At 40.6% G+C, this 27491-nt stretch overlaps 1 protein-coding gene across 1 annotated transcript; it reads left to right on the top strand.

The window, feature by feature from the left end:
- Positions 1-57: 57 nt before the first annotated feature.
- On the top strand, positions 58-27216 carry LOC146711368 (nuclear GTPase SLIP-GC-like). The gene is made up of 23 exons (XM_085454200.1): positions 58-188; positions 8829-9358; positions 9902-10033; positions 11762-11854; positions 15844-15882; positions 16174-16198; positions 16360-16446; positions 18532-18619; positions 19578-19794; positions 19916-20137; positions 21933-22139; positions 22232-22407; positions 23000-23093; positions 23176-23263; positions 23381-23502; positions 23739-23912; positions 23999-24153; positions 24282-24399; positions 24532-24640; positions 24742-24872; positions 25088-25169; positions 25346-25427; positions 25736-27216. The coding sequence occupies exons 1-23, from the start codon at positions 113-115 to the stop codon at positions 25803-25805; spliced, it is 3117 nt and encodes a 1038-aa protein (XP_085310326.1). The 5' UTR covers positions 58-112; the 3' UTR covers positions 25806-27216.
- The last annotated feature ends 275 nt before the right edge of the window (positions 27217-27491 follow it).

The raw sequence follows: 27491 nt of genomic DNA, 5'->3' as shown, positions 1-27491 counted from the left end.
TCATACAACCACTTTTTCTGTGCTCTTTACTTTAGACTTTCTGAATGCAGGATATTTTATCAAAGCTATTTAGCAGGAGCAAAGCAAAGGATGACTTAAATAATAATAATTAATGTGTCCTGTTTGTGTCCCACTGCTTACTTCACATCTCCCTCAGCAGCCTTTTCCAGCATTACTTTCAACAAAAGGTGAGCAGTTTGAATTTTTAATCTGAATTTAATATCAGTGTCTCTGATTTTATATGCATTAAAGTTGGTCACAAATGTCAAATCTGTAAAGCAGCACTGTCTGGTTAAATATTTCAATTTATCCTAACAAACTTGAAGCATTTTATTATAGTTTTTTTTAGTAGACAGACAAAGTAATTTTAAGCCTCAGTTTTGTACTATATAATGGCCGTTAAGAAAACGACAGAAGCTAGAAAGGTGGCTATCATCATCCATTTTGTGAGGAAACGTGCTCAGATATATATATGTGTGTGTATATATATATATATATATATATATATATATACACACACACACACATACATATATATATATATATATATATATATATATACACTCAACAAAAATATAAACGCAACACCTTTGTTACTGCTCCCATTCCCCATGGGATGGACGTAGAGACCTAAAATTCATTCCAGATACACAATATAACCATCCCTCCCAAACAGTGGTTACAAATCAGTCCAAATGTGTGGTAGTGGGCACATCTGCCATATTGAGATAATCCATCCCACCTCACAGGTGTGCCACATCAGGATGCTGATCTGACATCATGAGTAGTGCACAGGTGTACCTCAGACTGCCCACAACAAAAGGCCACCCTGGAATGTGCAGTTTTTTGCGCTATTGGGGGTCTGGGGACCCAGAACCGGTCAGTATCTGGTGTGACCACCATTTGCCTCATGCAGTGCAACACATCGTCGCATGGAGTCTATCAGATTGTCAATTGTCGCCTGTGGAATGTTGGTCCACTCCACTTCAATGGCTGTGCGAGGTTGTTGGATATTCGTGGGAACTGGTACACGCTGTCGTATACGCCGGTCAAGCACATCCCGAACATGCTCAATGGGTGACATGTCCGGTGAGTATGCTGGCCATGCAAGAACTGGGACATTCTCAGCTGCCATCTGCCCTGAACAATGTGAACCATGATTCATCCGTGAAGCGCACACCTCTCCAACGTGCCAGACGCCATCGAATGTGAGCATTTGCCCACACAAGTCTGTTACGGCGACGAGCTGGAGTCAGGTCAAGACCCCGATGAGGACCACGGGCATGCAGTTGAGCGTCCCTGAGACGGTTTCTGACAGTTTTTGCAGAAATTGTTTGGTTGTGCAAACCAATTGTTCCAGCAGCTGTCTGGGTGGCTGGTCTCAGACGATCTTGGAGGTGAACCTGCTGGATGTGGAGGTCCTGGGCTGGTGTGGTTACACGAGGTCTGCGGTTGTGAGGCCGGTTGGATGTGCTGCCATATTCTCTGAAACACCTGTGGAGACGGCTTATGGTTGAGAAATGAACATTCAATGCACGGGCGACAGATCTGGTTGACATTCCTGCTGTCAGCATGCCAATTGCACGCTCGCTCATTGCTTGTGGCATCTGTGGCATTTTGCTGTGAGACAAAACTGCACATTCCAGGGTGGCCTTTTGTTGTGGGCAGTCTGAGGTACACCTGTGCACTACTCATGATGTCAGATCAGCATCCTGATGTGGCACACCTGTGAGGTGGGATGGATTATCTCAATATGGCAGATGTGCCCACTACCACACATTTGGACTGATTTGTGACCACTGTTTGGGAGGGATGGTTATATTGTGTATCTGGAATGAATTTTAGGTCTCTACGTCCATCCCATGGGGAATGGGAGCAGTAACAAAGGTGTTGCGTTTATATTTTTGTTGAGTGTATACATACATACATACATACATACATACATACATACATACATACATACATACATACATACATACATACATACATACATACATACGGATGGGTGCTGGGCCTGGCCGAACATCAGCCATCCCCACCCGAGAAACAGATACGGGTGTAGGGACAAGCTGGGCTCTGGCTGCCTTTACCCTGCGGGCCGGTGTAGGTGCAGGAGCTAGCTGGACCTCTGTCGCTCCCACCCGAGGAACTGAGACGGGTGCAGGAGTCGGCAGGGTCACGGCTGACCTCACCCGGGGAACCGGAACAGGAGCAGGCAAAGGCTGGGTGTCCATCAACCCCACCCGAGGAGCAGGTACGGGTGCCGGGATGAACGGAGCCTTTGCCAGACTGGGGACAGAAGCAGGGACCAGCTGGACCTCAGCCACCCTCTCCCGAGGAACTGATACGGGAGCAAGGGAAAGCTGGGCCCGCGCTGCCCTGGTTACAGGAACTGGAGGTGGAGAGCGAAGCACAGGAACAGTAACAGTCACTGGGTGAACTAAGTTGGAGCCAAACACAGTGTCAGCAAACTGCGACTCATGGTCGGCTGGTTCTAGCAGCTCTGCTGTACTTAAGTTGTCCATGTCATAATTAGCAGTTTTAGAATGAGTGAGTCTAGGAGCAGCCACAGGTACAGGAGAACTCACACAAGCAGCGTCTGGACAACCTGAATGTGAGACAACACTACACACAGTTGTATGGGATGTAGCCTGAGACGAAGTGCACATAGAGTCCATGAAACCTGGCTGAAAAGTGTGGCGCACAGAGTTGAACTGACATGACCGGGGAACAGAAAATTTAACCTGTGCAAACAGCTCTGCAGTGCTCAAACCAAGATCGCTTGCCAGTCTATGTATAGCGAATGGAGCCTTGCGGCTCTTAACCTTAGCAGGCATTGAATACACAGTTTCAAGGAGTCCACGAGGAAAAACAGAAACAGTCTCTTGCTTAGCAGGCACGAGAGAAGGTGAGGTTACACAGGTAGCATCCGAGCTAGCACTTTCGAGTTGTGGCACAGAAAAACCCACAGCCTGAGAAACTGAAGGAATCACACTGGGAGTCACAGACACAAGAGCTGGTTTAAAGATAAAACTGTTCATAGCAGAGGAATGGCTACTAGTCTCTGTGTCACCTGGCTCGGGCAGAACGCTAGGCGTAGACGTTAAGATGGCTGGCTCAGCAACACAGGTCTCAGTAACTCTTTGAGGAGCTGCGAAAGCAAAGGCTGGTTGAGGAGTTGGCTGGGAAACATCAGAAATGTCTAAAGACAAAACAGGCTGGAATGTGAAACAGTCACTAGAAGGAGCATCAGCTATAGAACACACGGGTTCAGGGGGTATGTGTTTCTGGGACTGGGAAACCTCAGAATCCAAAGGCTGAGTAAAACAGTTCTGCGGAGCTGCAATGCTGGTAGCAGTATGTGGGTGAGTCTGGTGTAGGATAGCAGTCTTTGGTTCAGCTAACTCTACAGGTGAAACATTCATACTGGCTAAATCAAAGGAAACACTGCGAGCATTACAAGAATCTGATGGCTCAGAAATGCAAAGATCACTAGTGAGAGCTACGGGTGAATAATCCGAAACTGAGGTGCCTCGCTGTATAGTGTCTCTAGAGTCCAAACACACAGTGGCGGAGTTATCCGATTCAGGCAACACACTGGCGGGCAAAACAGTTACTCACAGTGGTGGAAAAGTTATGAAGTCCGGGATCAGAAAACTTGGGCTGAGAGTGTGACGCACAGTCACTCTCTCCCACAGGTGCAGCCCGCTTAGCAGTACTGGCGCGACGGCGGCGTGAACGCCGTTTTCGCCGAGAAGGGGGAGGAGATGAGCCGGGCCGCGAATCCTCCAGCGGACCGGGCTGAACATCCTCCGGCTCTTCATACTGGAGCGGCTGCTCCGGGCGGATGCCTACGGTGGAGACGAGGAAGTCCTGGATGCGGGGGTGTAGCGCGCCGAATAACCAGGGGAGTCCGGACACCATCCGCTGTAGACGGCTGGCTAAGATCTCCCGGTATCCTCCCCTTGGCAGCGTCAACCACTCCTGACAGTCATATTCCACCGTGTAAATTAGGTCCTCACGGAGCTCAGCGGAGGGGTTGTGAACTGCTGGGTCCATGTCGTGGTCGCGTTCTTCTGTCATGATTCGTTGTGTGGCAGGCAGGAGAAGGACCCAAGATGCAGACTCACAGACACGGGGATAAACTTAAAGAACACAGCTTTAATGCTGGCACGGCAGAATACAGGAAATACAGAACTAACTGGGAAAAAGTAAACTAACACTCGCAGGAAGACACAGGAAGATCCACACAACATGAGGGAGAACGCGACACAGAACTGAGGGAGACGCAGACATAAATACACCAAGGGTTAACGAGCGGAGTGGGAGCACATGGGGAACACAGGTGACACTGATAATAATCACGAGACATGGCAGGAGTGAACACAACACTGACGGGAGACGGGCGAGGTGAAACAGGAAGTACAGAGGTTCAGACAGGAGGAGAGAGAGCACGAGTAGAACACCAACATAACGGGCAGGGGAGACACGGAATAAACACGAAAGGGGACGAGGGCTCATGAATACACATAGGGGCACACAGGAGGTGAGAGTCAAAAAGGGAAAGCACTCAGGGAACACCACAACAGGGCAACTCAGGAAACGGAGCCTAAACAGGGAACTGAATACAAAGACACATGAGAACTAAGAATACTGGGCCAACATGGCCCAGGATCATGACAGTATATATATATATATATATATATATGTATACACAGTTAGCGCTTTATTATTTTGGTTTATTATTTATCTTTTCCTTCCACTCTGTGACATTGAGCAGTACAGAATGTGAAATGTTTATGTTGACTTTCATTGCAATAAACGACTGTTTTCAGAGGTATAACATTTAAAAGACGTAACGCCGGTACATGTATTCCGTTACTCCCCAACACTGGTAATAAAGAAAACCAGAAACAATTTGGTGAATGCATTTAGGTTTTGGGAAGTTTTGCATTAGGGAGATTTGTGTATGAAAACCTGTAAATGGAAAGATGGCAGGATTTAATCTTTAGTTCAGTTTCATTTCCTTTTTATCAGAAACTGAAAGTGAGTCTTATTGTCGTACTCTTTCATTAAGAACATGACACTTTTTGCCTCCAGCAGGCTTCCTGACCTTGCTTTACGTGTGACTTTCCATAGCAGTTATTTTTCTGTTATCTGGACAAGGCTATTTTATTACATATTTTATGTGTTTAATCGTCACAGAGTTAAATATAAGCATCTTTTGACTATGCCTATCTATCTAAACAGCTCTGGAAGAAGGATAGTCATGCATCAACACCACTTCTTCATCTCCCCCACCCCCTTTTTTGTTTTCTGAGTTCTGCTTTTCCCTGCACACCCACTTTACTCTGTCTAGGTTTAGCGTTGTGTTATATGTAGAGATCCACTTTCACTTGCCTTTTGCCAAACAGTCAACTACACCTTTTTGCAAAAACCGAGTCTCAGTTTTGTTTTTGGTCTTTTGCTTTTAGCTAGATTTTTCTTTTCACCCTGTTCCAGTGTGTGCCTCTCTGCATTTTTTTTATTTACTTCTCTTATTGTCAGAAGAAGAAGGAAGAAGGATAGTCAGATCCTCTTGTTCTGCTTTGTCAACAATGTGTGTTTCTGATGAAATAGTACATGAGAATAATCTGAATAAGTTGAAACAGCACCTCACCAAACTCATTGTTGCTGTTGTAAGTGATGTAACTTTTTCTTCTTTGTTATTTTTATTTAATTTATTATTATTCATTTTTGCAAAGTTTTTTTGTTTTTTTTTCTTTTTCTACTTGACCCCTTTAACTCATTTGAACTTTGACATACAGACAACAATGAACCAAGACAGTTTCTACATTTGACAAACATCCAGCCACTCTCGTCAGCCCTTCCTGCTTTTCTCATTCCCTGATCGGCAGACCAGGTTTTACTTGGTTTCTGACCATAGCTGGACTGGCCATTGGGCATACCGGGCATTTGCCCAGTAGGCGGTGATTTTTCGTTTTTTGGTGGGCAGATGGTTGTTTGTTTGTTTGTTTTGTTTTGTTCTGTAACGGTATAAACAATGAAAGTTCATGGATTGGGCAAAGTGTCATGATAAACTCTGGGCTGGACCAATTACAGGCGAGGTGGTCAGATGCACCCTCCCCCTTGCTTGGGCAATGGCTCCGAAAGCAGTCTTATTGCAGACAAATATAAGAAAATGGTACTGAGGTGAAAAGGAACACGATTTGTCCCGTACTTCAGCTAGAATAAAAAAAAGACAGAAAGCTGGAGTTATTCTGCGTCTTTATGCTGCACAGCTGCCTCTTCTTCTCTCCTTCTCTCTCTCCCTCTCCTGTTTGGCACTTCAGTCATGAAACTGATCAATGATCAGCTGATCGTCTTTTCTGTCCCGTCTCTCTCGCTTGCCCACTTTGTGCCAGAAAGAGGAAACCAGCGGATGTTGAACTAAACAATAGCAGCAAGTTTAAGCTTGATCAGCTGTTGTTAGAATTGATTCAATATTACTTTCTAGTATCAGCTGATGTTTGCTGCAAACACAGCTGTAAAAGCTGCTGGTCATGATATCAGTTTGGATATGTGGTGAGAGGGAAACATGAAGATGAAACCAGGAAATGTCCTTACTGAATCATCAGAGCTGAACAGGTGATGGAGAAACAGGTTTACCTTTTAGGTGACATGAATGAGTTGAAGGGAAGTTATGAACTGTTTCTGAGAGACAAATAACACCAGGATCCTTTTTTATGTAGCTGACAGCTGGTAACTGTGCAGGGGCGGATCTAGCTAAGTTTTGCCGGGGGGCCACGTAGGGCATTAACCGGGAAATTCTCATTTAAAATGTCTGGTTTTTAATAAATAATTATCTGAATCTTACAAACAAAGTTTTCATTTGATGTAAAATGTATAAAAATCCATTATTGTATCTAGTAAATATTAAGTCTAATATATACTCTAAGCTATGGTAGTTTTTCCTTTCTGAAGGTATCATCTGTGCAGTCTACAATTATGTTGAAGAAATTATTATTTCATTATTGTAGTGTGTTAATAATTGATTTCTGTCCATTTGTTTTTACATGTGCATTAAATTAAAGACGATTATGTCAATTAAGCATCACGAGGCAGAGGGTGGGGGGTGGTTCCCTATTTTTGTTTTTTTTTGGGGGGGGGGGGGGTAGGATTTGTCAACCCTATTAGTTAGGTTGTTTAATATTTCCATTAAGTACTGTTTCGAATACCAGAATAGGGAGGATGGTGTAGGTTTAAGTTTATTAGATTGATACATATATACCAACAAGACAGTGTACATCACAGTGACAACAGTGTTTGTTTTCATTCAAAGGCTTTGTGGTTTTTCCTATATAACCTGGTGGGCCGGTCTCTAGTCAAAATGCCCGGGCGGATTTTTTGTCCCAGTCCATGCCTGGCTGGACCCAGAGTGAAATTAATTTGTTATTTCTTATCTTTCATCTGAAAAGTGTCACTTACGTTAATACATACAGGTGAGTTTGTTTTAGAACTTTTATGGTGCGCTAATTCAGAATCAGAATCAGAATCAGAAAGGGTTTATTGCCAAATGTTGAGCAGGTTTACAACATAAGGAAATTGCTGCGGTGCTTCAGTGCAAACATACTGTCATAAAAATATAAAATAAGAATAAGAATTAAAAATGCTAAGTAGATAGATATATACATGATATATACATGAGTGCAGGTGGTGATCAGTGCTAAACATGGAATGATGCAGTGAACACAGCGTAGGGTCATGTGTTAGTGGTGGGAACAGTCATACGGTTATTGTTCATGTGTCCGACAGCAGAGGGGAAGAAACTGTTCTTATGGCGAGAGGTTCTGGTGCGAATGGACCGGAGCCTCCTGCCTGAGGGGAGCAGGTCAAACAGACTGTGTCCAGGGTGAGAAGGGTCAGCTGAGATCCGAGCTGCACGCCCCAGTGTCCTGGAGGTGTACAGGTCCTGCAGAGATGGGAGTCTGCAGCCAATCACCTTCTCAGCAGAGCGCACAACACGCTGCAGTCTCTGTTTGTCCCTGATAGTGGCTCCAGCGTACCACACGGTGATGGAGGAGGTGAGGATGGACTCGATGATTGCAGTGTAGAATTGCATCATCGTCCGTGTTGGCAGGTTGAATTTCTTCAGCTGCCTCAGGAAGTACATCCTCTGCTGGGCTTTCTTGATGACGGAAGTGATGGTGGGCTCCCACTTCAGGTCCTGGGTGATGGTGGTACCCAGGAAGCGGAATGAGTCCACAGAGGTGATGGGGGTGTCAGACAGGATGATGGGGGGGAGTGGAGCTGTGTGCCTCCTGAAGTCCACAATAATCTCCACTGTCTTCTGGGCATTCAGCACCAGGTTGTTGTGGCTGCACCAGGACACCAGACGTTCAACCTCCCTCCTGTAGGCAGATTCATCCCCGTCCGAGATGAGTCCAATAACGGTGGTGTCATCTGCAAACTTGATTAGCTTGACAGACTGGTGGGTGGAGGTGCAGCAGTTTGTGTACAGGGAGAAGAGCAGAGGAGAAAGAACACAGCCCTGAGGGGAGCCGGTGCTGATGGTCCGGGAGTCCGAGACATTCTTTCCCAGCCTCACATGCTGCTTCCTGTCCGTCAGGAAGTTTAATTACATTAAATTTCAACATATCATTTTGTGGCAGGTTGTGGTTTAGCATCAGGTGAGGGGTAGAGCGAGTTCAGGTGACAGCGGCAGGGGAGGCTGGGAGAAAGAGCTGATGCCTGCCACGGTGTGAAACGAGTGGCTTCGAGTTGTGAACTAAATAAAAACTATTAGTGAAACGTGACGCAGAACTGTCTCCTTGTGTGTGTCATAACAGAGATCAGTAACAGAGTGATACAGTGGTGCCCAGCTTGCCGCTACGACATGTCAAACCCACAGAATCTACAGCAAGTTCGCGCACTGGCTCAAATGTTGGCCGACATGGCAGACTTGCAGCAGCAGCAGGCAGTACTACAGCAGCAGCAGGCAGTACTGCACCAGCGGCAGACGCAGATAATACTAAACCTTTTGCCTCAGTCTGGGGCCGCTGCGAATCCGCTCCACCTGGAACTCTCTCCAGAAGACCATCGTCGCCGCTTCCGTGGTTGCCGCATGGGACCACAAGAAGGGCCTTCGGCTTTTGCCCAGCAGCTGCGGTATGACGCGGGGAGGTGGCTGCATCCTGGCAGTGGGGAGGCGCAGCTGCTGGAGGCTGTCGTTCTGGAGCAGTTTGTGGAGGGGCTCCCAAGGGAAATGGCGGACTGGGTCAAGTGTCGCAAGCCACCCAATCTGCAGGTGGCAGTGAGGCTGGCTGAAGAACACCTGGCGGCGCGGACGGAAAACCCCAGAAGATCGCAGCCAGGGGAGGTGAGCATCTGCAAAAGAGTGATTTTTGATGTTTTGGTTTTTTAAGTCTAATATCTTTACTTATGTTAGTAAATACACTTTAGTCAACAGGGTTTATGAAGGGGTTGTATATAAAATAAAGAAATGATCTGTCTTCCAAGTATCTTTATGGCTTTATGCGTATTTGTACCCATATTGTCATCAATCCAGTTCTTTTTGATTATAGAACTGTGATGTTATATTTCTGATGCCCTCTTGGCTAGCTCTCTCTTGAAAAAAACATTGTTATTGTCAATTACGTTTTACCCTGATTTGAAGTTACTTGATATTCATCATGAGCAATATTTTTGACAGATTCTAAGTCAACAAGTAATTTATAACAGCTTAAATTCCTGCAGTAAACTTTTTGACAAATGCTGGAAACCCCTTTTTGGCAGATGATCACTTTTTGGTACCCTACTGGCCCCAAGGAGCAAACTTTCCGTGCCTGTGCCAGTGACACTGACCATCGAGGACCACTGGCTACGCTCCAACAACCATTTCCTCTCTGCTTTCTATCCCCAGGTCCTGGCAGCGACAGGCGCTGTACCTGGCTCATTGGTGGATGCACAGACACAGGGACAGGTGCGTGAGCAGTGTGGGGGCCTGGGACATTTTCAACAGGAATGCCAGGAGGACGCCATGGAGGTGCAGCAGGTAAGGTGCCAAGGGATTGTACGATAGGGAATTGGGGTTGCACGCAGACTACTCATTGTTGGAGGAGTTGGTGAAGGTTAGATGTGTGTATTAGTGGTGGGCAGGCACGTGCGAGGGGGGGGGCTTGAGCACCTGCCCCTTTCCTGATGGGTGCCCCAAGTGCCCTTTTCTTGAGTATAATTTTTATTTAGTTTTTATTTTTATTACTGTTTTTTGTTTATTTTTGTGTGCGTGTGGAGTCCTGTCTGTTCCCCTCAACAATAATATTTAACTATTAATCATAGTTTTGCTAGGTAAAAGGATGTGGTTTCCATCAGTCACATGACTACCATTAACCAATGATCGCCCTTGATGGCAGAGCACGCTGGTTACGAACCGGGAACGAACTCGCAAAGAGCACGCGCATTTTTTGCCGTCTGAGCGGTGCAGAGCTGTAGGAGACTGATGCAACAAAAGCCAGTAAGTAGGTGTACAGCGTACTCTTTAGTCTACAGCACACAGCAGTATTAGCTTATTTTATACACGTTGGTAAACTGTCTTGTGACAACTGACGAATTGAAACAAATGAGCGTGCTGTGTGTGTAACAGCGAGACAAACATTACCTGTCCTTTTAATAACTGCACAAGTAGTGCTGGTTTTAGCCACCAGCTAACTGGGTAACGCTGTCATGGGTCTGTAGCTCTGTCCACCGTTTTAGGGAACGTGTTTTGTATTAAAGTAAGTTACAGGGCGTTTCCCTGCCTTTCTGGAGGGCTTATATTTTACTAAAAACTATCTAATATACATGTCCACATAATTATGGTTCATTATAATTACAGTATTATGGAAAAACACTGTTTTAAAGAAAAGATATTAAACGGAATATATTAGATTTATATTTCAAATATGACAAAATGCTGATTTTACAGCAGCAACATTATTGTATCTCTACAGTTTAAGCATTTAATAGGCTTTCTGCCTGCACAGAGTAGATAGTCAAACAAACTGAATCATCATAAATACTTTATTATATATTTATTACTTAATTTTTTTTTATTTTAATTACTTTATTATTAGAGCGCTAGGAATAAACAGTAAGGATTCTTGATCAGGACCATGATGCAAACATGTGGCCATAGTAGGATATATGCAGTATTCTGGAGAAGGTATATAATATCACTGTATGTGCCTGTGTACCTGTATGTATGTGTGCATATTTTATGTATATAGATTTTTTTATCATTTTTACTCATGATATGACATTGTCCAGACATGCCCTGTAAGGAAACAGTGACAAAGGGAGCTTTTTGAGGCTAAATGCAGTGGATCCCTCTCTGGCTGGAATAAAAAAAACAGCACAGGTCACAAGAACACATGTACCAGTTGTTGCATTGCAGAGGTATTCCAGTATAAAACAATGATAAACACACTTGCAATGCTTTGGTTCTATAACATTTTTCTCTTATTGTTTTATTATAGAATAGATGGATGAGTTTTTAAGTGTGGATAATTAAATAATAGTTTATTGCAATAGTAAATTGTGCCTCAGATGGACAGCAAGTGGAGAGTGATAAATGAGATGAGGAGATGGGAGGAAGAAGAGAGGCAAAGAGTGATTCATAGTCTAGTTTGTTTCTCACAGTTTTGTTGCCTTATGGTTGCTGACATGGCACTTTCACCAATCTTTTTATTATTATCTCATAGCACTTGTTTAATCAGCTACCATCTCTCCTATGGACTTTTTACAGTCTCCAGTAGCAGCTCAACACAGCCCGTTCCTCCTGCACTATCAGGAGCAGGATCAGCAGAAACTCCTCAACAGCAACATTGTACCCCATCAGGTAAAACAGTGATATAGTATGATGCGATTCCGTATTAGATTCTTAAAGAATGTGTGTTGTTGTTCAGCCTGGCTCTATGTGCCTGTTTTTAACTTTGAGCACCCCTTTAAACATCTCTGCATGGCCCTGGTGGTGGGCGGATCAAACCAAAACATAGATGCCAAAGTTTGTTTTGATATTGATAAATAGGAGCATAATGAGATTGAAATTAGTTTCTGTCTTGATACATGCTCAATCATCCAGGTAAGTAAATCCCAAGTTTTCCCAACTATATAAAGTGCAAATGTTTATAAGGTTGGGGAAACCTGCAGTTAGCTGAGACTGAAGAAGTCACTTGGATGAGCGATGAAACGTTTCTCCCACTGAAAACAGTCCAGATGAACAGAATTAACTTTTTGGGATACTGGTTTCTGTTTCTTTGTTACTCCTAGAATCATCAAAGAGGCAACCTAAGGGCAACCTCTATCTAAGTGCTGCTGCTTTCAAGTGTCATAATAACATTTATTGTAATTGAAACAAATATCCCGAATATATCATAACCCCTTTGTGTTAACTGTAAAAGGGATACTGTGCAGTTACTATATTTAAACTACAAGTAGATGTGATACAGACTTCTCATTATATGTTTTCTGTCCTTGGTTTTAATTAATAATCCAAAGAAAAGAAAATCCCCCAAACACTTACAGGTCATGAAAATTCTTTCTGATTTAGCAGTTTGATCCACCATCCACCATAATTATTAAAAAGCATTAGTATCTGTATCAGAATCGTTGATACTGGGCCTTTATTTACTTAGTATAAAAGGAATACCAAATCCAGCAGTATCTCACACCACTAATGTGCATGGGGGAAATTCATGAAAGTCCTATTGTGTCACCCTGCAAAAACCACACCCTGCTACATAGTGATAGCAACAGCTGATTTGGATCAGGTAAGGGTTATTGGAAATCAGATAATGAAGCAGCATGCCTTCATTCTTCATAAATATACACTAAGGTGACCTGAGTCAAAGCAAGGCCCCAGTCACACAAGCCTGACCACCCTGCGACTTAACTCGCATTGCCGGCAAACAACACCGTAGTACCGCCCCCTTGCCCCATACACGTGGAAAAAAACAAAAACACCTTTAGAATTTTCTGGGGGGGTTTTTGTCATTAGTATTTTCCTCAAACATGTCACATATATATTTTCTTATCTAAATAATTTAGTGAAATAGCGAATTTCTAATTATTTAACTTACATTATTGCAGCAGCAGAATGCGAGTCTGAGCATTTTTATTTTTTTAATAGTGGTGGAACTGAGTTCATATATTTTTTCCTTAAGTCTGCTTATGATCTTTTCAAAAAAAACAAAGTGTAGACTGAATGTTATACTGCGTCAGTCAGACTATCGGACTTCGTCTTCGGTGAAGGTGACTCTTCCAAGGTAACACGCTCTGAGTTTCAACAGCTGATAACCGAGAGGGAGGGGTGAGTGTGTCTTATGAAGCACGAGCGCTAATGTACCTTAATGTTGGTTGCTAACCAAGAAGAAAAAGAATTTGCGAATCGGGAGGGAGGGGGTGAGTGAGTGATTCCTCTATGCTACGATTCAGCACAGGAAGGGAGGGGGTGAGTGAGTCAGTGATTCGTTCAACTCGTTTGAGCTGTGAGCCAGGAGGGAGGGGGTGAGTCCTGAGTGATTCGCTTACTCTAGGCAAGGCAAGGCAAGGCAAATTTATTTGTATAGCACAATTCAACAACAAGGTGATTCAAAGTGCTTTACAGAGACATTAGAAACAAAAACAAATAAAAAGCATGATTTAAAATTGATTAAAACAAGCAAACAAACTAACTAAACACACACATTCATTCACACCTGTTCGCGCGATCTGAACCCTTATCGTAAGGGGAGCTACCAGTCCTTCTGTGGACGAGCTACTTTCTATTTTAAATTCCCTGAATTTAAAATACTCTCTAGACCCAGTCTAGACCCGGCTGGGGAGCTACCCAGAGCTCTAAACCCACTTAACAAACAAACAAACAAACAAACAAAACAGTATATAAAATCAAAACAGATAAAACCAGAACGGTAGATAAAATCAGTAGTTAATGTAAGTTTTGAAATTTAAGCTTAAAAGTGTGGATTTGGTGCTTTATTCAAATGCAGCTGAGAATAGGTGAGTCTTCAACCTGGATTTAAATAAACTGAGTGTTTCAGCTGATCGGAGGTTTTCTGGGAGTTTGTTCCAGATATAAGGAGCATAAAGGGTCGCAGATGCCAACAGACTCAATAAACTGATCCGTAAGGCCAGCAATGTTGTGGGGATGGAGCTGGACTCCCTCAAGGTGGTGTCGGAGAGGCAGATGCTGTCCAAGATAAAGACAATGTTGGATAACACCTCCCACCCACTCCATGACATGCTGGTCAGTCACAGGAGCACGTTCAGTGAGAGACTGAGATTACCGAAAAGCACCACTGAACGACACAGGAAATCTTTCCTGCCTGTGGCCATCTCCCTGTACAACGCATCCACTTAACACACTGGTTACTGCTACAACTACACATGTTTCTTTTCCAGCTATTTATTTATGAGTGACTTATGTATGTATGTATATATATGTATATATTGTACTATTCTTAGTTAGTGTATTGTCTGTCTTGTCTTAATGTTGGAAAATGTTGGGAAATTATTTTTTGTTACAGTGCTCCATTATAATTATAATGGAGCACTGTAACAAAAAATAATTTCCCCCAGGGATCAATAAAGTATTCTGATTCTGATTCTGATAAAAGCTGAATGCAGCTTCTCCGTGTCTGGTTCTGACTCTGGGAACTGATAAAAGACCGGATCCAGATGACCTGAGGGATCTGGAAGGTTCATACTGGGTCAGGAGGTCACTGATGTATTTTGGTCCTAAACCATTCAGAGCTTTACCATTCAGTGCTACGATTCAGCACAGCAAGGAATGGGATTAGTGAGTCCTGAGTGATTCGCTTATGCTATGATTCAGCACAGGAATGGAGGGGGTGAGTAACTCAAATGTGCTGTTAGCATGTTAGCTGAGCGATGCTACAGTGAACCAAGGAGCTATTTTCTTGATGTGAGGTTTCTACTCAAGGTTTTTTCTTCCAGTTCAGAGCAGAAATGCTTTTGTTAAGAAACTGGCTGTTGTTTTTTCCCCACACAATTTTAATTATAAGCTAGATATATTTCTACTAATGGAATTAGCTTGCTAACAGCAACAGGGATGAGTCAGTGAGTCAGTTGGGATTGTGACTCATGATTCACGAGTCAGTAAAGTGATTCTCGAGTATTGAACGATTCGTTCACGAATCGAACATCACTACCGCTCAGGACAATCTCCCAGAGGGAGCTAACGGGACCTACGCTACCTTTAGCTGCACGGGCTAAAGAGGCCTGGATAACTATGGGATTTTTAAGGTTTCGAAGCAGAGTCTACAATTCTGTGATCCTGGCCTCCACATCTGACACAATGAGCAGGAAAGCGCAGGAGGGACAGGTGAAAAGGCCATGCCTCTAATGAGTTGGCTATGGCCAAGCTAAGCTAGTGAACCCCTGAAGACAAAGTGAGTGAATACTGTGAGTGAATACACAGACTGTGTGAAGATTACACCTTGATGTAAGTTATAAGTTTTTAATTAAATTGGCTACGCAGATAAGCTACATAAAAGCATCACTGTGTGTTGGAACAAGAAGTGATAGTTTACCGCAGAGAGCGAACACCAGCGACCCACTGGTGTTTGACAGCATCTCACTGGCAGTAATTATTTGTAGAGTAATTTTATTAATTCTTAACTAATATAATTTGAGTTGTTTTGATTGTGGCAGGAAGAACAAAACTCAAATCAGGAAACAGTCATTTCTTTTCAAGTCAGTTTAAAACATTTTTTTCTCCTTCAGATTGAATGTCCATACGACAAATACAATTTTAATACATGTTTAAGAGGTTAATATTAAACACTGCTTTGCACTTTTTATCTGCAGTGTGAACAGGAGCATGAAGAAGCAGCTGATGTGGTTCAGGTAAGGGTTATACTGAATTTCAGACATATGAGCCAACTGCTTGAGACAAAGTAAAGCTCCATTGGGACTGGGACTTAATTATGTAAAACAACTATCTCGTCGGATCACTGATATTTAGTAAGAAAAAGGTTATTGTAATTTATTTTTCATCAGTCTGCTGGTTAATAAAAAATAACTGCATTTAAGTTTGTTGATTGTAAAACTTATATGTTAGTGTCCTTTAAATTTTGTTAAAGAACAATACCAATACAAATAGTAATAATTTCCTGTATAACTCATATTCATCCTCAGGTCTTGCCATCCACAAGTGATACAGGTGAGACACATGCATCGTATTTATTGCATCTCATATTATTCTGTGTTTTAAAGGCACAAATATTTTTTGCAATCTACATAACTTTACTAAGAATAACTTTAAGTGCTGAGAGAAAACCGTTTTTTTGTTCTTATTTTTTGTTGTTGTTTTTATCCAATCAGGAAAGAGAAAATCAGACCTTCAAAGTGACACCATCAGGTTGCAGTCACCAGCTAAGCGACAACGTCTGTCTATGCCAGGATTTGAAGGTATTTAGGTTTCTTACTAAACAGTGTCACAGTTTAAGGGTTAAACCTTTGTGCAGCACAATTTGTCGAACATCTTTGATGCTAGAAGTTACTTTTTCTTTGGGCTTTTGTCAAAATTTAACAGTCACATGTTGCATGGTATATTAGGGTTGATTGGTAAGTGGTCACATTATGGTCCTGATATTCTCTAATTCACGCAGGTTTGCTTTCTTGTTAAACATGAGAATTTACATTTTCTGGTTATTCTAGTCTATAATTCCTTCGAAATAGTTCTTTACATTTATGCCAACAGAACCAGTCATACTGTCTGATGTGAAAAGCATCATGACATTTGTACATGCCAGACTAAATACTGTATTTTCACGACTATAAGACGCACCTTACTAAAAGGCGCAGTCTCAGTTATGTGTGCCATTACTGTATTTAACACACACATAAGGCGCACCTGATTATAGGGCGCATACAATTATGCGTGTTTAAAAATAAAGCGGGAGCAAAACTGAGTTTGGAACTCACATTTTTATTACCGGTAATTGTCATCAATCAAACCCATGGAAGTCCTCATCCTCTGTGTCTGAATTGAACAGCTGCGCTAAATCTCCATCAAACATGCCAGGTTCACTTTCTTCACTGTCAGAGTCACTTTCCGTGCCGTGCGGCTCCTCGGAAATGATGCCGGCTTTTGCGAAAGCTCGAACAACAGTGCCAGCAGACATGTTAGCCCAAGCATCTACAATCCATTCGCAAATTGTGGCGTAACTCGCCCGGCGCTGCCTTCCACTCTTGGTGAAACTGTGGTCTCCATCGGTCATCCATCGCTCCCAGGCCGCTCGCAGCCTTACTTTGAACGGCCGGTTCACACCGATGTCCAGCGGTTGGAGTTCCTTTGTCAGGCCTCCCGGAATGACAGCAAGCTCACAGTTCATTTGTTTCACTTGTTTTTTCACATCGGCTGTGAGATGGGCACGCATAGAGTCACAGATTAAGAGCGATGGTGATGCGTGGAAAAAACCACCTGGTCTCCTTACATACACCTCCTTCAGCCAGTCTTTCATCATTTCCTCATCCATCCAGCTCTTTTCATTTGCCTTAATGATGATTCCTGCTGGAAACTTCTCTTTAGGCAAAGTCTTTCGCTTAAAAATCACCATAGGTGGCAGTTTCTGTACATTAGCATGGCAGCCAAGCACAACAGTAAAAGAAGACTTTTCGTGCCCCGTTGTGCGTATCGCTACCGTGCTGGTCCCCTTCTTCTCCACAGTGTGACTCACCGGGATGTCGAAAGTGAGCGGCACCTCGTCCATGTTAGTGATGTGGCTGGGCTGGATGTGTTTGTCGGCGATGTGTTTGCTGCAGTAGGAGCGGAAGATGGCCAGCTTTTCATTATAATCTGCTGGAAGTTGCTGCGCTACCGTAGTCCTGGTCCGGATGGAAAAATGGCACCGTTTCATGAAACGAAAGCACCAAGACGGACCTCCTCGGAAATGTTCAATTTTCATTTCTTCTGCTAGCGAAACTGCTTTTAGTCGAATGGTGACCGTCGAAACGCTTCTCCCACTCGTTCTTTGCTCGATGATCCAACGCTCGAGTCTTTCCTCCAACTCGGGCCACTTCGCCTTATGTCCGCGGAAACTCTGCTGCGTCTTCTTGACCTGTCGGAGCTTGTTTTCCAGCTTCCTCCACTTGCGAACCATCGATTCATTAATCTTAAATTCTCTCGCGGCTGCTCGATTTCCATGTTCCTCCGCGTAGCTGATGGCCTTCAGTTTAAACTGTGCTTCGTAAGCGTGTCTCTTTGCCATTTTCAGGGTTGTTAAAACAACGATGTTCCACATAATGCACATACCTGTCCTTTTATACAGGTATGTGCAATTGTCCCGGTGTATATACGATCAACGCCCACACTTCACCCTCTAGCGTTCTCATGGTGTTCTCTACTACGTCCTCCTTACAACACACAGGGCGCACTGCACTATAGGGCGCGCCGCACTTTTTAAAGAAAATCTAAGACTTTTTTATGTGCACCTTATAGTTGCGAAAATACGGTATTTGTTTTAAATAGTTTTTTCCTTTCTTTGTCCACAGAATCAATCATACTGTCTGATGTGAAAAGCATCATGACATTTGTACATGAAAGACTAAATGACCAAGACAAACTCGGTGATTTCTTAAAGTGAGTATTAAGTTTTTTCATATTTTGTAATGTATGGGCCTGGTTCCACTCCTGATCATGTGACAGTTTCACAAACAGATCAAAGAGAGATTGTGTTTGAAGAAACCAAAAATGCAGAAAATATCTGTAAAACATCCTCAAAAACTGCTAGTTATGTGTAATTGAGTCACACAGAGAAGATGGTCCCTTTTCAAGAGTCTTGACACACGCAAAAATAAGCAGTATATTCACATGATCAGAACAATTAAAATGATTCAGTCCAAACAAACTTTATGGAAGTCACACTGGTTACACCAAGATACAGTCACAGGAATGAGTAACTACATTGATGAGGATTTAAAATGTATTAACCTAAATGCACTAACTGCACGTCTTTGGACTGTTGGAGAAAGCCAAAGTACCTGGAGAGAACAGAGGCAAACACAGAGAGAACACGTAAACTCAAAACAAAAAGGCCCCCAACCAAATGGTGGTGTGAGACAACAGTGCCATCATGAACATGAACCCTTTTGGTTCAATAGTCACCAGTTAGTTTCTTGTGTCAGTCTGTTTGACGTGTTGGTTCTTTGTTTAGTTATTTTTACATCATACTTTTGACTTACAGCTGCACAATTATAGATGACGGAATGATTCGGTAGTAAACTAAAACTTTCCAAGTTAAGACCAACAAAGACTGACATTTTTAGGAAGTTTTGGTGACTTAGCTACATTTTTTTTCCTGTTCCTGGTATGTACCAACTCTTGAAGGAAACATTTTCACTTTAGCTGACACAAAAAAGAAGGTGTAGATCAAAACAACATACAGTAAACAATTAGTGGAGCGAGTCTATAAAACTGAAATACCTAGTAGTCATTACTATTAAAAATAACAAAACTCTCTTTTAAACCTTTTGAAGCATGCTTAAAAATGTTTTCATGACTGAATCAATTAACCCATCTTTAAAATCTTGTTCAACAGGAAAAAGATCAGTGATTTGGAGACAGACAAGAGGGAGCTGGTTGGTGTCATTGGTAAAACTGGGGCTGGAAAGATCTCTTTGATAAATGCCATCATTGAAGAGAAGAATCTTTTACCCTCAGGAAGCATCAATGCCTGCACCTCAGTCATGATCAAAGTGGAAGCCAACACACGTAGCACAAAGTATGAAGCAGAAATTGAGTTCATCACAAAGGAGGTAAAATGAATTCTCAAAGTTTGATTTGTACTTAAAACTAAATCATTTGTTATAGTGCAGTTCTTGGAGCTTAAGGCTGGGTACATTCCTCCAATAAATGGCTTGTCATCTATTTTTGTAGGAGTGGAAAGATGAGTTGTGGTCATTTTGTCAGTTTCTTGACAATAATGAAGATCAGGACAAGGAAGACGATGATGATTATCGTGATGCTGTTGAAAAGCTGTCAGCACTTTATGGAGAAGAATGGAAAGAAAAGTCCTCTGAAAACCTCATGGAGAACAAATATTTCAAAGAAATTCCAGAATTTCTCCAATCCAGGCGAAAGATTTTGAGATGTGAATCAGTAAGACAAACTCATATTACTACTATAACAGACAGGGGGACACACTGGGGATGCTGGGAAGGGGACACAGGTGAAACTAGGACAACTTGGACACAAAAGGGAACTGACCAAATTGACAAAAGATTACAAATTGGAAACACATCTCACTTCTGAAAACAGAATGCAGCATAGATCCAAAAGTCCAAAAAACACAAAACACCAAAAACAGATCTAGTGGTCTGTCTGTCTGTCTAAGAACCTTTACCTCTTCACACAACAGTGATCAGTTCCCTGTTCTAACCTAACTACCTGTTACGGCCTTAGCAGGGCCTCCTCCTGAAGGTGCCTGTGTGGGTGTGTCCCACCACCTCTTCTGCCTGAGGTGCCACCTTTCCCTGTTACACAGCTGACTCACATCAGTAATTAAAAGTATTTAAGCCCAGGGAAAGGTGAGCTCTGGGCCAGAGTGCCAGTAGTGTGGTTACAGCTAGTGAGCTGAGTGTTTGTGGTGTTTGCAGCTAGTGAGCTGTGTTTTGGTGGTTTTCAGCTAGTGAGCTGCTCTCTTTTTGGCTTACGTTTTACTTTATTGACCAACGCCTGAGTTTTGTTTGTTTTTCTTAAATGGTGATAGCGGCTTGTCCGTCTCTTTTAGTTGAGCTACTTTAATAAAACTCTTTAACTTAACCCTTTTGCCTCCTTGACTCCTTTTTCTGACCTGGACACTTTTTGTTGCTTCCCCCTCACCGCCTGGACCCTTTTAGGGGAACGTAACACTACCCTTTTTAAATCACTCTTTAGAAATTAACTGCTGAGCAAAGTGGTTGAAAACTATGCAAAATTCCCACATGAAGTAGTTTCTGCTGTTGAGAACAAGAGTGTAGTAAGTGTTATTTAAATAGAGAATAAAAACTTTTAAATAATTCAAAAATCTATTTTCATTTTGGTTTTGAATGATAATTAGAGACTTTCTCAAAACTATCAAATGGTTGATTGTTTTAAAAAGGGTTTCACATGACCTGAATTTCTCCTCAGTCTTGATCCAATATAACGCAAGGGGAAGCTTGTACATGACACAATCTGATCATTTAAATCGAAAATTGACGAAGGTTCCCTTGCACATCTATTTTGGCATTTCCCTGTCTTTAAAGCTTTTTGGAGCCAGATTTTTACGTGGTTTTCAAACCAATTTAGGAAAAAAGTACCACTTGATGGTACACTGGCTATAATTGGATCATTTGCATCAATCAAATCTGTTTTTCCTTTTCACAAAAACAGATAATTACAATGCTGACTGCAAAGAAACTTATTCTTTTACAGTGGCGGTCTTCTTCGGCCCCGTGTTTTAAAAGGTGGCTTAATGAGATGGTGTCTGTGGCCAGGGTGGAACAGATAATATTTGATAGAAAGGGGAAACTGGCGAGTTTTTGTACGATTTGGTAGCCATTTCTAGAATTCTTAATTAACTGATCATAATTCATGCCTCACGCTCTGCGCGAATTTTCTTATTTTATTTTACTCTTTATTTAGTTAATGTTGTTATAATTTTTTCTTCCTCTTTTTTCTCCTTTTTCTTTTTTACTTACAAGTTCACAAATGCTAAATGTAGTAATTGTCCTCAGTTGAATCTGTATAAGCATGCTGTGTTTAATATAAAAGCAAAAAATAAAATGATTAAAAAAATATATATATATTTTTTTTTTTTAGTGATCCAATTTCTTTAAGTTTTTTTTATGTCACGGACTTTTTAATGGTTTTTGTAAAGCACTTAAACTGTAGGATTAAAATTAAACTGCACTGCTTTTATTATTTATTGCAGGCTAATGAACTTTCTGCACAATTTGTCAAGTACACAAGAAGTGATTCAAAACAAGGAGAAGGCAATGAAGGAAAAAAGTGGTTTTGGCCACTAGTGAAGTGTGTGACTGTCAGGGTGCCAAACAAGTCTCTTCTCCAGCATGTCACACTTGTGGACTTTCCTGGAAATGGTTTCTGTAACAAGAGCAGAGATCAGATGTGGAAAGGGGTAATTCACATTTACTGCTCTTTGCTTATACTGTGTTGTCTGTAAACAGTCATCTTTCTATTAAGCACTGAGACATGTTATTCTCCTTTCAGATCCTTGGAGATTGTTCTACTGTGTGGATTGTGACTGAAATTAATCGAGCAGCATCAGAGAAAGCAGCCTGGGAGATCCTGGAAAGTGTCAGTAGTCTGATTGAAAATGGTGGCGAATGTCAGCAAATTCACTTTATCTGCACCAAGTCTGATCTTCTTGATGATTCAGATGATCTGTAAGTACATTTTCCATGCAAACTCCCATATTTGCGAGTTTGTTTTTTTAAACAGTCAAAATAAATACATTAAGCAAATAAAGCCATATAATCATATATGACTGGACCCGCAAAGCAGACTCGCACAACTGAAGCTCAATAGGTTTATTTCCAATGAAACAAATGTATACAATGAACTGGTGATTTAGTGGAGAGCACCACCCTAAGGTGGTGGTTTGGGAGAGAGTACTCAATGACTGGCTGGAAGGAAAGACTGTAGTGAACAGGTAAGTATTTTGGTGTGAGGCTCTGACAACCCAAGTTAGCAAGTATGAGAGGATATTAACCAGACCAGACATTTAAAAATAGAAGGCAACAAACTGGAGTACCAGCACCATCAGGCAGAGAAACATTGCCACAGCCAGTCTTTAAATACAATCTATGTGTTAACAAAGAGTTACAGGTGTGCAAAAGTCAGGCAAAGCTCTGCTTGGTTCCCACATTTTCACCTAAAGGCCAAGAATAAATCAAAACCGCCCAGCCTGCCCCAAATTAATGATGGTGATGATAATAGTGATGACGGTAACAGTACAGATATGCTCATTTCTTGTAGTTCACGAGCTCATATCCATGATCGAATAGTAATGAGAAACATTCAAGCCAAGGATGGAGTAAGGAAAGAATTCAACATGCGAAGCAAGATTAATGTGAGTTTTATAGGCTGACAGAAAATAATACAGACTCTCCACAGTTGCAAAGATGCTTTAAAATTAAATCATTTTTCCGCAGAAACACTTCACTGACGGCAGTTTCAAAGTGTTCACAGTGAGCTCCAAAGAGTTCCTAAAAGGGAAGCATCTAAGTCCAGAAGAAACTGGTAGGTGAAGTCTTGATGCACATGTTGTTTTAGTTTGCTCTGACTGAAAGAGGAATTATGTAATTTGAATTATAGTACGTAATTTCAAACTGTGGCACTGAAATTTCTTCTTAACAGAAATACCCAAACTTCAGGGATTTTTGCAAGATCTCAATGACTGTCACTCTGAGATAGTAAACTATGTGAGTGGAGCTTATGGGATTCTTGCTTTGATTCAAGGAGCCAACTCCGGAGGAGTGGTAAGGTCAAGTAAAACCAACTCTTACATGTTGGGATTTATCAAATGTCTTTGTGTTTCTTATTATGTTTTTTTATGTATTAATTTATAGGTTATTAAGTGATCAATTGATTCATGTATTTTTGCCGTTCTGTTTTACTTACAGTAGAGTGACTTAAAGCCAAGTGGAGTTTATAGATCTATAAGAAATAATAAGTGTTTTTTTTTTATAGTTTTATTCCTTCAAATATTTTTCAGGATGATAAAAAAGGTGAGGTGTGTTCAGAACTTGAGAGAAACATGATCCTTCAACTTGCAAATATCAACAAAGAAATGGAAGAGACCATTACGGCCTTTGAAAAATGTCTTAATGATGGCGTTGAGAAATCCAAACGTTCATACGGAGAAAAACTCAAGAACTTCTTGAATCGTGTATGTATTTTAAATCTAGTTACAAAAAAATTACATATTTAACAGTAATATGTATTTAAATAATTCTGTTTTCTTTTTTGCTTTAGGGAAAGAAGGGTGGTGCTTTTCCCAGGGTACTGAAGTGTGTTGTTGAGAATGGTGGCGTCCACAAACCAAAGAACAAGACCCTAATTAACCTTAACATGAAGTTGGCTTCATGCCTGACTGACAGCATTGATGAAAAATTCAGAGAGACCTTCCCGTAAGAAAAGACAAGTTCTAAACAGTCACATAATATTATTCAAGATATGTAATTTATAACATATCACAATTTTCAAATATAAACTTGCCAACTCTGCCATTAATAACCACAATGTTTACATGTTTTAGAAATGACTCAGAATGTGGAGCATTCAACGGAGTCATCAAGACTTTTTCTCTTAACACTGATTCTCTGATTGAAAAGTACAAAAATACTGAACTGCAGCTCAGATTTCTCAAGACAGAGGTAAGAGATGAAACTTTCCTATACATCAATTCAAACAGTAAAGTACAGTAAAAGGAAAAAATGAAAAATTAGTTTTATAGCTTGATGTAATTTAAAACGACGTTCATCTGTATTTCATGTTTTGTCTCTAAGGAAGAAAAAATTAAGGCAAAACTGAACAGAATGATCCGGGAACAGAAGAATAAAGTCTACAGCAGTCTGACAGAGACAATTGAGAACATTATGGAAGAAGGCTACAAGAGTAAGAGATAATATTATTCACAACTTGGCACTAAAACACATATTTATATTTATCATTATTGAGCAAGAGAAATCTGATTGGAGTTTTCTGTCTTATTGTAGAGGCTGCAGAATTTAGAGGAGAAGGCATGCTGTACAACATGAGGGAGACTATTAAGAACCATGTGCACTCAAAAAAGGACATGTTTGAGCAGGCAAAAAATACCATGTTGGAGAAGTTACGCAGTTTAAGGGTTTGTCCTGTTTTATGAAGAAGTATTATGACCATATTTTGTTATAGCTCACCTGAAGGCTTTTTCTGTGTTTAACTGGAATAGACTTATACAAAAAGTTATGTTTCCATTTATGTTTTAAATCAAGTCTGAGAAATTTCTAAATGTAATTTAATTTGACTTTAATACAATATTTGATCTGTGATAAGTGAATACAATTTTTTTTTTTAAATTAGAGAGACATCCTTGAGATTCTGGAGACTACTATGAAGGAATCCTTTGAATGTTCATTCAAGACTGATGGGAGCTCACTCCCAGGTAAACAGGACACTTTGCTGTAATTACATCGGTTCCAAGTGCTTGATAATGCTTCCGTCCTTTTCTCTTTATCTTTGCAATCTTGCACCTGATAACTTAGTCTATGTAACTATTTATCTATTTTTTAAATTAACTTATAAATTACTGATTCACAAAAATTCAAATTTGTTTTTCAGATGTTTCAACAGAGCTTGATATGGTGAAGAAACGTTATGATGAACTTCCAGGCACTCCAGATGATGAAGTGTCTCTTACTGGGTAACTCCTAATATGTTATCAATGGTATTACATTAAATATTAAAAATTTTACAAAAAATAAATAATTTTTGCTCTTAACAATGTTAACATTTATTTTAAGCCAAAGTATGATGATCAGCTCAGAGGCTGCAATGAGTCCATTTTAGGGGAATCTGCAATTCAACATTTAAACTAATTATAGCCATTAGTATTCTTTAGTGTGAGGAGTTTTACAAGCAATATTACGATTTTTAAAATGTAGAAATTATATTATGTTCATTGGTTATTGTTTATTGTCAAACCTTTGCTCTCTTTTTTTAATGTTTCAGATTTGCTGACCAGGTAGTAACTGCAGAAGCCTGGACACAAACAGGTCTTACCAGAGGAAGTGCTGTTTAAAACAAAGAAAACATCCGATTTGGTCTCAATCCTTTTCAGTTGTTTTTATTTGGTCTTTGGTGACATTTGACTTTGATTTTGTGAATGTCATAAGTGATTCTGGATTTTTATTTCTGTAAGACATCTGTCTCTTTTAATGTTTTAAATCTTGAGGCTAGCAGAGAAGTTGGAGGAAAAACTGAAAGAGATTCACATCACTCTACATACATTGTTTTGATCTACTTTAATGCTTTTATTTCATGAGTTTAGTTATGGTTCATTCAGATGACAATGACAATTATATAGCACATTTCAGTACATGTAAAATCAGTCTACTTATCACAGAAGGTAAAAACATGGCAACACTTTATAATATAGCCCACGACTAACGCGTAATTCCCCTGTAATTAAAAGGAACATCAATGTATTTTATCTAAAATTACAATTAAAACTGTAATTGTATTTACCTACAAATATTTAAAGGTAACAAGTCATCCAGACCATTGATTTAAGATTTTTATTATGAGATAATAGTTTTTCATCTCAACCTTTCACACACAAATATGTGTGTTTTTGACAGGTTTTCATACATTAGAGCCACAGCAGAGGGTGTTTTTCTTAAAAACAATATCTGAATTAGGATAAGATGGATTTGTGTATGAAAAACACAACTAGTCATAAATTTATTTGTAAAACTTAAAGTTTCTGGGTTTTTTTTCCAAGGACACATTCACACTTCTTGTCATGCTCTTTTAATTGTTGCTTTCTTGTTCCCTACAATCTTTCTGACCTGTCATCTATGTTTATTCTTCACAAAGAATATTATTATATGAACATTGTTTTGGTAGTAGTATCAGTGGACTCTGTTGTGATATTTTGACAACATAGTGTGCTGTTGACAGAATTTGAGTTTGTCTAAGGTGCACCTCTGTCACACCTAACACCCATTGTTGTTGTTGCAGGTCTTTCCAAGTATCCTGTGCCATTTGAGTGCCCAAAAAAGAACCGAGTGTGCTTTGTATGAAAATATATTATCACATTATTTCTAAAAGCGTGTCTTACAATCTTAATCCCCAATTTACCTTAGAAATCAACTATACTTTTGTTTGGGTTTTTAAGCACAAATATCCTGAAATGCCATGTCCAGTCATTTTTGTTCAAGCTCAGTTTTTAATATAAGTAATAAAAATTAAAAACAGTTGTACACCCTTACTCATAATATTATAACCAGATGTTATTTTAATTCTGTGAATACATTTTCAATGCTTAAAGTCTTTGATATGAGTCCCTGAATTGGCTGTAACCCCCATTACTCTTACTCTTAGGGGCATTGTTTTTTTGTTGTTGTTATTTTTGTTTGTTTTCTTTTCTTTTTTAAAGGAAAATCATCTTTTTTTAAAGAACCAGAATAAATATCAGTCTTTCATCAACATTTTCTTCCATTTTTCTGAATGATTCACAGATGTGTTGAAGCATAGCATGTTCACCCTCTTATGCTTATTTACAGTATAAACTGATACTGCCTCACATAAGTAATAATGGCTAATTTAAGTAGAAAATATGAAATATTTCTCAATGCATTTTGTATTATAGTATTTTTTTTTCATATTTTGGTATCTCAACCTCAAAAACGTAAGGCAGCAAGACTGTTGATGTAAAAGGAGACTGTGAAGACTATTTGTGTATAAATGATAACAATAGTAAATT

Source organism: Copadichromis virginalis, linkage group LG4 (genome assembly GCF_057382275.1).
Source record: "Copadichromis virginalis isolate Kocher_CV1m ecotype Utaka linkage group LG4, C_Virginalis_male_GT1.1, whole genome shotgun sequence".
Taxonomy (NCBI): Eukaryota; Metazoa; Chordata; class Actinopteri; order Cichliformes; family Cichlidae; genus Copadichromis; species Copadichromis virginalis.
This window is presented reverse-complemented; position numbering and strand designations above follow the sequence as displayed.